This window comes from Rhinoderma darwinii, chromosome 7 (assembly GCF_050947455.1).
Source record: "Rhinoderma darwinii isolate aRhiDar2 chromosome 7, aRhiDar2.hap1, whole genome shotgun sequence".
Taxonomy (NCBI): domain Eukaryota; kingdom Metazoa; phylum Chordata; class Amphibia; order Anura; family Rhinodermatidae; genus Rhinoderma; species Rhinoderma darwinii.
In genome coordinates this window covers 3,545,382-3,559,115 of record NC_134693.1, presented here as the reverse complement: position 1 = coordinate 3,559,115, position 13,734 = coordinate 3,545,382, and the positions used below count along the sequence as shown (strand labels likewise).

The following is a 13,734-nucleotide window of genomic DNA, read 5'->3' as shown; positions in this document are numbered from 1 at the left end:
CTGTGTACATTCATTATATTACTTATCCTGTACTGATCCTGAGTTACATCCTATATTATACTCCAGAGCTGCACTCACTATTCTGCTGGTGGGGTCACTGTGTACATACATACATTACATTACTTATCCTGTACTGATCCTGAGTTACATCCTGTATTATACTCCAGAGCTGCACTCACTATTCTGCTGGTGGAGTCACTGTGTACATACATTACTTATCCTGTACTGATCCTGAGTTACATCCTGTATTATACCCCAGAGCTGCACTCACTATTCTGCTGGTGGAGTCACTGTGTACATACATTATATTACTTATCCTGTACTGATCCTGAGTTACATCCTGTATTATACTCCAGAGCTGCACTCACTATTCTGCTGGTGGAGTCACTGTGTACATACATTACATTACTTATCCTGTACTGATCCTGAGTTACATCCTGTATTATACTCCAGAGCTGCACTCACTATTCTGCTGGTGGAGTCACTGTGTACATACATTACTTATCCTGTACTGATCCTGAGTTACATCCTGTATTATACTCCAGAGCTGCACTCACTATTCTGCTGGTGGAGTCACTGTGTATATACATTACATTACTTATCCTGTACTGATCCTGAGTTATATCCTGTATTATACTCCAGAACTGCACTCACTATTCTGCTGGTGGAGTCACTGTGTACATACATTACATTACTTATCCTGTACTGATCCTGAGTTACATCTTGTATTATACTCCAGAGCTGCACTCACTATTCTGCTGGTGGAGTCACTGTGTACATACATTACATTACTTATCCTGTACTGATCCTGCGTTACATCCTGTATTATACTCCAGAGCTGCACTCACTATTCTGCTGGTGGAGTCACTGTGTACATACATTACATTACTTATCCTGTACTGATCCTGAGTTACATCTTGTATTATACTCCAGAGCTGCACTCACTATTCTGCTGGTGGAGTCACTGTGTACATACATTACATTACTTATCCTGTACTGATCCTGAATTACATCCTGTATTATTGTAAAGGATCTGCCAGACACAGCTTCTGTGTTGACGCCCGTGGTTAGTCAGTCTGCATCTGCTCCTAGGTCTGATAGAAGGACTCGATCTGCTACCACTCAGGATGGCAGGCTTAGGAGTGGGAGAGCCTATCACAGCCTGGCCAGACGGTTCTAGCTCCCGCCCTCGGTCTATTTATATCTTCATTTCCTGCTCTTCCTTGCCTGTGAATCTGTCTGGTTTCCTGGCTCTGCTGTTCCTGCTAGTACTATTGACCTCTGCCTCAAATTGACCCTGGCTTTATTGACTACTCTCCTGCTCTGCGTTTGGTACCTCGTACACTCCTAGTTTGACTCGGCTCGTTCACTACTCTTGTTGCTCACGGTGTTGCCGTGGGCAACTGCCCCATTTCCCTTAGCTTCTGTGTACCCTTGTCTGTTTGTCTGTCGTTCACTTATTGAGCGTAGGGACCGTCGCCCAGTTGTACGCCGTCGCCTAGGACGGGCCGTGCAAGTAGGCAGGGACTGAGTGGCGGATAGATTAGGGCTCCCCTGTCTGTCTCCCTACCCCGACATTATAATTATATTCCAGAGCTGCACTCACTATTCTGCTGGTGGAGTCACTATGTACATACATTACTTATCCTGTACTGATCCTGAGTTACATCCTGTATTATACTCCAGAGCTGCACTCACTATTCTGCTGGTGGAGTCACTGTGTACATACATTACATTACTTATCCTGTACTGATCCTGAGTTACATCCTGTATTATACTCCAGAGCTGCACTCACTATTCTGCTGGTGGAGTCACTGTGTACATACATTACATTACTTATCCTGTACTGATCCTGAGTTACATCCTGTATTATACACCAGAGCAGCACTCACTATTCTGCTGGTGGAGCCACTGTGTACATACATTACATTACTTAGCCTGTACTGATCCTGAGTTACATCCTGTATTATACTCGAGAGCTGTACTCACTATTCTGCTGGTGGAGTCACTGTGTACATACATTACATTACTTATCCTGTACTGATCCTGAGTTACATCCTGTATTATACTCCAGAGCTGCACTCACTATTCTGCTGGTGGAGTCACTTTGTACATACATTACTTGTCCTGTACTGATCCTGAGTTACATCCAGTATTATACTCCAGAGCTGCACTCACTATTCTGCTGGTGGAGTCACTGTGTACATACATTACATTACTTATCCTGTACTGATCCTGAGTTATATCCTGTATTATACTCCAGAGCTGCACTCACTATTCTGCTGGTGTTGGTCGAGATTATATCTATATGTGATCTGGTGCCATGTTTCTTTCTCTATAGATAGACGCCCTCCAGGCCGGGCTGTTGAAAGTCGTTCCTCAGGCTGTGTTAGACCTTCTCACCTGGCAGGAACTGGAGAAGAAAGTCTGTGGGGACCCTGAGATCTCTGTGGAGGCCCTTAAGAAACTTAGTAAGTTTGTGGATGGATTATCATTACAATCTTCCTCACAGTCTGACACTTCTGCGTCGGTGCTCACGCGTTTGTCTTCTTCAGCCAGATTTGAGGATTTGGAACCAACAGACATTCGAGTTCAGTATTTCTGGGAGGCCCTAAATAACTTCACGAACGGTAAGTGCGTTCTACGTGTGGGGGAGGGGTAATCTTCCTGTTCACATCTATGGGACTGGAACGCGTTTGCGTTGGTACTTTGGACTGGAGCTGCTGATTCTTTTCAGAATCCTGGTGTTTTGCGGCTGTTTGTGGTGGACTGTGTCACGGTCTGTACAGGCAAGAAATATAAATTCATAAATCAGATGACACAAGAATTATTAACTCCATTTGTCTTGCACGTTTCAGAGGACCGCAGTCGTTTTCTCAGGTTCGTCACTGGGCGGAGTCGTCTTCCAGCTCCGATTTACATCTATCCTGATAAATCTGGGTGAGGATAGATCAGCAATATGGTATATGAAGGAGATCTTATAATTCAGCACATGACGGTCTGACCATTCCGACAGTCCAGCCTTTTGTCTACAGTACAGAACTGAATATAGATTGACGGATTGACCCAGGTTGTCATTGGCTGGATACAGACTGAAGGCCTTGGGCTCCCTCACCCCTCAAATCCAGGGGCCGCATGCGGCCTGCAGTGCCCAACCTTCAGAACATAGACATACTAGTTCAGAAAGTCGCCACTGTCAAAAGATCCATACAGAACGGTCCCTGTACAGGTCTGCGGGGGCGGAGCATAACTGGAATTCTCTTCTTTGAGCCCCTGTGTCATGCTCCGCCCCCTCAGGACCTGCGTAACACAATGCATCAATTTTCACAGAGTTCTCTTTTAAAGGGGCAATACCACTGGAGAAACTTAATGGCATATCCACAGGGTATGCCATAAATGTCTCATAGGTGGTATTCTATCTCTGGGACCCCCATATTTCTGGAGAATGGGGTTCCCTTGACCCCTGTTTGGCACTCCAGAGAGGAGGAGACGAGGTATAAAGGTGGTCATGTATGCGTGGCGTGTAGCTCTCTCCTGTGTAGTTCATGGGAATTGCGAAATACTCGGGTATTTCTGTAACTCACCTAAATTATATATGGAGGAAGCCGCACACTGTCACATGAGGTCTCCGACTTTCTGGAGTGCCAAACATCGGAGCAGGGGACCATTAAATATTTCTGATGGGGATACCCTTTTAAGTTTATCGGAGTGCTTCAATCTGCCAGTGTGGTGCTCGGACCAGAGAAGGTTGTGCCCCCTTTCTCTAACCCTGTGATGTCTTGCCCACAGCTCTGACACTACAGACTCCCTCCCTGAATCCTCCACCTGCTCCAGCACTTTATATCTGCCGAACTACCCCAGGTACAGTATCTGCGCCCGGCGCGCCCGCCTCTGCTGTTCTGCCAGTGTCCCGGATCCTTTATAACCAGCGCTATAGGAAATAGAGAAGTTTTCTAGTTACTCGTAGCCCCCGGCATCCATATCGGAGAGGTTACAATGTGGAACTGATGATAAATGACAAATATGGCTGCCGGGATTTTCTTTGCGTGGTTATAGAGGGTCACGAGGAACGCCCCCACCCCACACACATGACTTTATTGTTATTTTTTGTCATCCACATCTTTTGTTCCAGCGCCAAGATCTGCGAGGAGAAGCTGCGCTACGCTGCGTACAACTGTGTGGCCATCGATACCGACATGAGTCCATGGGAGGAATAGAATGGCGGCAGATGGGCTGCTCGTCCCTGGCGCAGGGAGAACCACGCTCTATTTATGTTTATCCTCTATGGACTTTTAATACCAGAGACGCCTCCCCCCAGCGTGGCTCCCGTGGACATGTGTTTGCGGCATTTTTATTTTTGTATGGCGCTGACGGTGAATACAAGAACTAAACATAAACCTGCTTGTGGTGAATGACGCACTCACTGGCGCTATTACACGACTACAGACGGATCTACGTATAGTGCGGGGCCGCTGGAAGATTGCTTAACGTTCTTAGTGCGAAAACAAATCTACAAATTTCTCCAAATTCATTACAACATTGCAAATCTATTCACCCCCTTTAGGTGCATATCTAGTAGTGGTAGCCCTGGCAGTGCTGCAGCCTTGAGTCTGAGGATAGGTCTCCGTCATCACTGGGACAGCTGACCTGTGTACTGCAGACGCCTGGACCTGGAACTGCTGATGACATCATGAGAAGGAAGGAAAACTTCAGAAGCTTACGGAAAAGTCCCAGTGAGGTGATTGATACAAGACATAATATCCCTTCTGTAGAAAATGGAAAAATATGTCACAGTGGGTGCAATATAGATGAAGCCAGGAACAAATCCGGCCAACCACATCTCACACATAACCAGAAGCATTCAACCCCCAATATAAAGCATGGCGGGGCAGCATCTTTATGGGGGGGCTTCTCTGCAGCAGGACCTGGAGGGATTGGGAAGGCAGAGGATAAACTTAATGCAGGAAAATTCTGAAGAAAATCCTGCTGCAGCCTGCAAGAGAACTGCGAGGAAATCCTGCTGCAGCCTGCAAGAGAACTGCGAGAAAATCCTGCTGCAGCCTGCAGGAGAACTGCGAGGAAATCCTGCTGCAGCCTGCAAGAGAACTGCGAGGAAATCCTGCTGCAGCCTGCAAGAGAACTGCGAGGAAATCCTGCTGCAGCCTGCAAGAGAACTGCGAGGAAATCCTGCTGCAGCCTGCAAGAGAACTGCGAGGAAATCCTGCTGCAGCCTGCAAGAGAACTGCGAGGAAATCCTGCTGCAGCCTGCAAGAGAACTGCGAGGAAATCCTGCTGCAGCCTGCAAGAGAACTGCGAGGAAAGCCTGCTGCAGCCTGCAAGAGAACTGCGAGGAAAGCCTGCTGCAGCCTGCAAGAGAACTGCGAGGAAAGCCTGCTGCAGCCTGCAAGAGAACTGCGAGGAAAGCCTGCTGCAGCCTGCAAGAGAACTGCGAGGAAAGCCTGCTGCAGCCTGCAAGAGAACTGCGAGGAAAGCCTGCTGCAGCCTGCAAGAGAACTGCGAGGAAAGCCTGCTGCAGCCTGCAAGAGAACTGCGAGGAAAGCCTGCTGCAGCCTGCTGCAGCCTGCAAGAGAACTGACCAGGCAGAAGATTTATGTTCCAGAAAATGTCAAATGAAATCTTCACAGAGATGGTTAAATGGTTATAAGCCGTGCGTTTCTTTTCATTGTGTTCAATTATAAGAAATGTCCTTCCCGTTGTACGACTTTATCACTTTGACACGAGAATCGTTTTCTGTTTAATGTTACACAACAAAACGTGAAAGTTTCTGGGGGGTGAATAATTTTGTGTATCAATAAATTCTTAATGGAAATTGCCAGAAAAGACGACTGGAAACAGATCTCCCCTTATATTACTGCACAATTATTAGTATGTGGTTCTACAGCGCATTATGTACGGAAACAGTGGAAATACTGAGCTGAAATCTCCCATCGTATCCGGATTGTTCATTGTCTGCACAGAACTTGTTCTGGTGATTTGTATTTACACTAGATACTGGGCGATCATCCGATCAAGGAGAACCGGACTCCACACACCCCCCCCCCCCCAAATCAGGATCAGTACAGGATAAGTAATGTAATGTATGTACACAGTGACTCCACCAGCAGAATAGTGAGTGCAGCTCTGGAGTATAATACAGGATGTAACTCAGGATCAGTACAGGATAAGTAATGTAATGTAATGTATGTACACAGTGACTCCACCAGCAGAATAGTGAGTTCAGCTCTGGAGTATAATACAGGATGTAACTCAGGATCAGTACAGGATAAGTAATGTAATGTATATACACAGTGACTCCACCAGCAGAATAGTGAGTGCAGCTCTGCAGTATAATACAGGATGTAACTCAGGATCAGTACAGGATAAGTAATGTAATGTATGTACACAGTGACTCCACCAGCAGAATAGTGAGTGCAGCTCTGGAGTATAATACAGGATGTAACTCAGGATCAGTACAGGATAAGTAATGTAATGTATGTACACAGTGACTCCACCAGCAGAATAGTGAGTTCAGCTCTGGAGTATAATACAGGATGTAACTCAGGATCAGTACAGGATAAGTAATGTAATGTATATACACAGTGACTCCACCAGCAGAATAGTGAGTGCAGCTCTGGAGTATAATACAGGATATAACTCAGGATCAGTACAGGATAAGTAATGTAATGTATGTACACAGTCACTCCACTAGCAGAATAGTGAGTGCAGCTCTGGAGTATAATACAGGATGTAACTCAGGATCAGTACAGGATAAGTAATGTAATGTATATACACAGTGACTCCACCAGCAGAATAGTGAGTGCAGCTCTGGAGTATAATACAGGATATAACTCCGGATCAGTACAGGATAAGTAATGTAATGTATGTACACAGTGACTCCACCAGCAGAATAGTGAGTGCAGCTCTGGAGTATAATACAGGATGTAACTCAGGATCAGTACAGGATAAGTAATGTAATGTATGTACACAGAGACTCCACCAGCAGAATAGTGAGTGCAGCTCTGGAGTATAATACAGGATGTAACTCAGGATCAGTACAGGATCAGTAATGTAATGTATGTACACAGTGACTCCACCAGCAGAATAGTGTGCGCAGCTCTGGAGTATAATACAGGATATAACTCAGGATCAGTACAGGATAAGTAATGTAATGTCTGTACACAGTGATTCCACCAGCAGAATAGTGAGTGCAGCTCTGGAGTATAATACAGGATATAACTCAGGATCAGTACAGGATAAGTAATGTAATGTATGTACACAGTGACTCCACCAGCAGAATAGTGAGTGCAGCTCTGGAGTATAATACAGGATGTAACTCAGGATCAGTACAGGATAAGTAATGTAATGTTTGTACACTGTGACTGAATATGTTATGTGGAGGTGTAATAATTAGGCAGAGTTATACATCGATGTTTAAATGACACTGAGATGATTCTTTCTCCTGCACTCAGGAGTGATCCAGTTTTGCTACTCCCTTAGTTGAGCCATGAATAATTTCTGTTCCCCTCTTTTCCCTTCTTCCTGCCACCAGTGGAGATGTCATTGCAGTGTGTTACCAGGAGAGGGCACCAGACTGTTTGGAGTGAATAAAAGAGACGACAGGCCCAATAGTCTAGGACTTGGACCCTCCTGCTGTTTCTGGGATGTTCTTTGTCCCTCATATCACAGGGTCCCAGGTGACTGATTATTTGTATATATTTGTGTGATGTCCTTGTTCTTATACTGGACTTTACCCACCCGAGCGCAATGTCCCGTCATCACCATCTAATTGGACCAGCCTGATGATGCTTTCATTTGCTGAGATTTTGCTGCTTTGTGCCGTGTTTGACGTCAGTGTGGGGGGGGGGCGAGATGATGTCATTGTGTGGGCGGACGTGATGTCAGTGTGGGGGGGGGCGTGATGACGTCATTGGGGGGACGTGATGACGTCAGTGTGGGGGGGCGTGATGACGTCATTGGGGGGACGTGATGACGTCAGTGTGTGGGCGGACGTGATGACGTCATTGTGGGGGGACTTGATGACGTCAGTGTGGGGGGGGACGTGATTACGTCAGTGTGGGGGGGGGGCGTGATGACGTAGGTTTGTTCTGCACTTTCCATGATGTCTGGGAGGTGTTGTGTATATTCGCCACCAGGTCAGTGAGTCAGACAAAGCTGTCAGCGCCCGCCACCGCCGCTCACACCTGCAAGTCGTTCTCAGCAAACGGCCGCTTTATGAGAAAGAGAGAGGGATATGTGCGGCTCACATCACACCGTGGGGCCACACCCCACTCACACCCCAGGGCCACACGCCGCTCACACACCACTCACTCCAGGGCCACACGCCGCTCACACACCGGGCCTCACGCCGCTCACACCATAACTGCGCCAAAAATATACAAATAACCTCCTGGTGTAACGGGGATGGATAATATAAGATGCACAGACGTGGCATAGATAATAGATGAACAGATATATACTAAATGTATAGACAGGAGGCAGATAGACGTGAGATGGAGAAATAATGAGATAGATATAAAATAAATATGATTTCCGGCGTTTCCTCCCCCCTCCCCCGGTGTATGAGATCCGGCGCCCGCCCTGCAGTCACTTTACAGACATCCGTGATAAAGAAATCAGTGACCTCCAGTGCGGTCCTGTAATAGGACGTCACCGGGGTAACACGTCAGTTCTGGAAATGTCTCCTAGATAGTCCCCATCACCTGTGCCGGATATTATTGTAAAGTGGAAGAAACCGCCGAAACTCAGCCACGAAGTGCAGACCACGTAAAGTTACAGAGCGGGGGGGGGGGGGGGGTGCTGTGCAGAAAGTCACCAACACTCCGCTGACTCCATAACTGCAGAGTACAGACCTCCTCTGGTATTAACATCCGCACACTGTGCCCGGGAGCTTCATAGTGGAGCTGAAAGGAAAAGAATGGCGCAAACATAGAGCATTACCCACAAGCGATATACAATGGAATGTGTTGTAGTGAAATGCTCACCTGGAGGTGTCGTGCTCGGAGCGCTGGTGTCACCCCTGTACATTGGGTCTTTGATATACGGATGGATTATCCAGGGAACTGCAGGCCGCGGGTTGTGCCGGATTCAAAGCTCTTTGTCCGGTTTCCTGAAATGGTAGCAGTGCGGTGGGGAATCCCAAAAATCAGCCCTACAAACGGTGCTGTTCCCTTTTAAAAGGATGTAAAATTGGTTCCTTGGTGCCGCATGGCAAGGAAACAAACAATATGATATCTGGAAAGTTCTGCAATGATAAAGATATATACAAGCGATGCTTTTCGGAGCCGGAACGGCTCCTTCCTCTGCCACGATCACAGGTTCTCGGTCTTTATAGCATCTGTCTCCTATAGGTTATATACAACTCTGTATTAATGTTTATGGATTTATAATGGGACGTCATAAAAGCTCCTGTAGGTGGAATCTGGAGGTGTCCCAATACTTTTCTCCATGTAGTGTAGATAGATAGATAGATACACTGCGTTCCAAATTATTATGCAAATGTTATTTTTCGCTGATTTTCCTAAATAGTCGATGCTAATTATTTTAAAGGTTGTAAAGAGACTAAAATGGTCATTTGTTGAATTTGCAGCATCAGGAGGTCATATTTACAGACATCAAAAGTCCTTTCAATCAAAAAATCTTAACAGGCCAAGTTACATGTTACACAGGACCCTTCTCTGATATCACCTGCACAGGACAAGTTACATGTTACACAGGACCCTCCTCTGATATCACCTGCACAGGACAAGTTACATGTTACACAGGACCCTTCTCTGATATCACCTGCACAGCACAAGTTACATGTTACACAGGACCCTCCTCTGATATCACCTGCACAGGACAAGTTACATGTTACACAGGACCCTTCTCTGATATCACCTGCACAGCACAAGTTACATGTTACACAGGACCCTTCTCTGATATCACCTGCACAGCACAAGTTACATGTTACACAGGACCCTTCTCTGATATCACCTGCACAGCACAAGTTACATGTCACACAGGACCCTTCTCTGATATCACCTGCACAGGACAAGTTACATGTTACACAGGACCCTTCTCTGATATCACCTGCACAGGACAAGTTACATGTTACACAGGACCCTCCTCTGATATCACCTGCACAGCACAAGTTACATGTTACACAGGACCCTTCTCTGATATCACCTGCACAGCACAAGTTACATGTTACACAGGACCCTCCTCTGATATCACCTGCACAGCACAAGTTACATGTTACACAGGACCCTCCTCTGATATCACCTGCACAGCACAAGTTACATGTTACACAGGACCCTTCTCTGATATCACCTGCACAGCACAAGTTACATGTTACACAGGACCCCTCCTCTGATATCACCTGCACAGCACAAGTTACATGTTACACAGGACCCCTTCTCTGATATCACCTGCACAGCACAAGTTACATGTTACACAGGACCCTCCTCTGATATCACCTGCACAGCACAGGTTACATGTTACACAGGACCCTTCTCTGATATCACCTGCACAGCACAAGTTACATGTTACACAGGACCCTTCTCTGATATCACCTGCACAGGACAAGTTACATGTTACACAGGACCCTTCTCTGATATCACCTGCACAGCACAAGTTACATGTTACACAGGACCCTCCTCTGATATCACCTGCACAGGACAAGTTACATGTTACACAGGACCCTTCTCTGATATCACCTGCACAGGACAAGTTACATGTCACACAGGACCCTCCTCTGATATCACCTGCACAGGACAAGTTACATGTTACACAGGACCCTCCTCTGATATCACCTGCACAGCACAAGTTACATGTTACACAGGACCCTCCTCTGATATCACCTGCACAGGACAAGTTACATGTCACACAGGACCCTTCTCTGATATCACCTGCACAGGACAAGTTACATGTCACACAGGACCCTTCTCTGATATCACCTGCACAGGACAAGTTACATGTCACACAGGACCCTTCTCTGATATCACCTACACAGCACAAGTTACATGTTACACAGGACCCTTCTCTGATATCACCTGCACAGCACAAGTTACATGTTACACAGGACCCTTCTCTGATATCACCTGCACAGCACAAGTTACATGTTACACAGGACCCTCCTCTGATATCACCTGCACAGGACAAGTTACATGTTACACAGGACCCTTCTCTGATATCACCTGCACAGCACAAGTTACATGTTACACAGGACCCTCCTCTGATATCACCTGCACAGGACAAGTTACATGTTACACAGGACCCTCCTCTGATATCACCTGCACAGCACAAGTTACATGTTACACAGGACCCTTCTCTGATATCACCTGCACAGGACAAGTTACATGTTACACAGGACCCTTCTCTGAGATCACCTGCACAGGACAAGTTACATGTTACACAGGACCCTCCTCTGATATCACCTGCACAGGACAAGTTACATGTTACACAGGACCCTTCTCTGATATCACCTGCACAGCACAAGTTACATGTTACACAGGACCCTTCTCTGATATCACCTGCACAGGACAAGTTACATGTTACACAGGACCCTTCTCTGATATCACCTGCACAGCACAAGTTACATGTTACACAGGACCCTCCTCTGATATCACCTGCACAGGACAAGTTACATGTTACACAGGACCCTTCTCTGATATCACCTGCACAGCACAAGTTACATGTTACACAGGACCCTTCTCTGATATCACCTGCACAGGACAAGTTACATGTTACACAGGACCCTTCTCTGATATCACCTGCACAGCACAAGTTACATGTTACACAGGACCCTTCTCTGATATCACCTGCACAGGACAAGTTACATGTTACACAGGACCCTTCTCTGATATCACCTGCACAGCACAAGTTACATGTTACACAGGACCCTCCTCTGATATCACCTGCACAGGACAAGTTACATGTTACACAGGACCCTTCTCTGATATCACCTGCACAGGACAAGTTACATGTCACACAGGACCCTCCTCTGATATCACCTGCACAGGACAAGTTACATGTTACACAGGACCCTCCTCTGATATCACCTGCACAGCACAAGTTACATGTTACACAGGACCCTCCTCTGATATCACCTGCACAGGACAAGTTACATGTCACACAGGACCCTTCTCTGATATCACCTGCACAGGACAAGTTACATGTCACACAGGACCCTTCTCTGATATCACCTGCACAGGACAAGTTACATGTCACACAGGACCCTTCTCTGATATCACCTACACAGCACAAGTTACATGTTACACAGGACCCTCCCCTGATATCACCTGCACAGCACAAGTTACATGTTACACAGGACCCTTCTCTGATATCACCTGCACAGCACAAGTTACATGTTACACAGGACCCTTCTCTGATATCACCTGCACAGCACAAGTTACATGTTACACAGGACCCTCCTCTGATATCACCTGCACAGGACAAGTTACATGTTACACAGGACCCTTCTCTGATATCACCTGCACAGCACAAGTTACATGTTACACAGGACCCTCCTCTGATATCACCTGCACAGGACAAGTTACATGTTACACAGGACCCTCCTCTGATATCACCTGCACAGCACAAGTTACATGTTACACAGGACCCTTCTCTGATATCACCTGCACAGCACAAGTTACATGTTACACAGGACCCTTCTCTGATATCACCTGCACAGCACAAGTTACATGTTACACAGGACCCTCCTCTGATATCACCTGCACAGGACAAGTTACATGTTACACAGGACCCTCCTCTGATATCACCTGCACAGCACAAGTTACATGTTACACAGGACCCTTCTCTGATATCACCTGCACAGCACAAGTTACATGTTACACAGGACCCTTCTCTGATATCACCTGCACAGCACAAGTTACATGTTACACAGGACCCTCCTCTGATATCACCTGCACAGGACAAGTTACATGTTACACAGGACCCTTCTCTGAGATCACCTGCACAGGACAAGTTACATGTTACACAGGACCCTCCTCTGATATCACCTGCACAGGACAAGTTACATGTTACACAGGACCCTTCTCTGATATCACCTGCACAGCACAAGTTACATGTTACACAGGACCCTTCTCTGATATCACCTGCACAGGACAAGTTACATGTTACACAGGACCCTTCTCTGATATCACCTGCACAGCACAAGTTACATGTTACACAGGACCCTCCTCTGATATCACCTGCACAGGACAAGTTACATGTTACACAGGACCCTTCTCTGATATCACCTGCACAGGACAAGTTACATGTCACACAGGACCCTCCTCTGATATCACCTGCACAGGACAAGTTACATGTTACACAGGACCCTCCTCTGATATCACCTGCACAGCACAAGTTACATGTTACACAGGACCCTCCTCTGATATCACCTGCACAGGACAAGTTACATGTCACACAGGACCCTTCTCTGATATCACCTGCACAGGACAAGTTACATGTCACACAGGACCCTTCTCTGATATCACCTGCACAGGACAAGTTACATGTCACACAGGACCCTTCTCTGATATCACCTGCACAGCACAAGTTACATGTTACACAGGACCCTTCTCTGATATCACCTGCACAGCACAAGTTACATGTTACACAGGACCCTCCTCTGATATCACCTGCACACCACAAGTTACATGTTACACAGGACCCTTCTCTGATATCACCTGCACAGCACAAGTTACATGTTACACAGGACCCTCCTCTGAT

General features: G+C 46.6%; 2 protein-coding genes across 2 annotated transcripts in view; both read left to right on the top strand.

Moving 5' to 3' along the window:
* Positions 1-4,332, top strand: part of HECTD3 (HECT domain E3 ubiquitin protein ligase 3) — an 80,530-nt gene extending 76,198 nt beyond the window's left edge. The window contains exons 14-18 of the mRNA XM_075832042.1: positions 2,342-2,471; positions 2,556-2,630; positions 2,859-2,940; positions 3,790-3,861; positions 4,133-4,332. Of these exons, the coding sequence (XP_075688157.1) occupies positions 2,342-2,471; positions 2,556-2,630; positions 2,859-2,940; positions 3,790-3,861; positions 4,133-4,217 (444 nt within the window). The 3' untranslated portion in view covers positions 4,218-4,332. The remainder of the gene's footprint in view (positions 1-2,341; positions 2,472-2,555; positions 2,631-2,858; positions 2,941-3,789; positions 3,862-4,132) is intronic.
* Positions 4,333-4,341: 9 nt separating this feature from the next.
* Positions 4,342-5,841, top strand: LOC142657535 (uncharacterized). Its single transcript, XM_075832586.1, has 2 exons — positions 4,342-5,537; positions 5,582-5,841. The coding sequence occupies exons 1-2, from the start codon at positions 4,881-4,883 to the stop codon at positions 5,594-5,596; spliced, it is 672 nt and encodes a 223-aa protein (XP_075688701.1). The 5' UTR covers positions 4,342-4,880; the 3' UTR covers positions 5,597-5,841.
* The last annotated feature ends 7,893 nt before the right edge of the window (positions 5,842-13,734 follow it).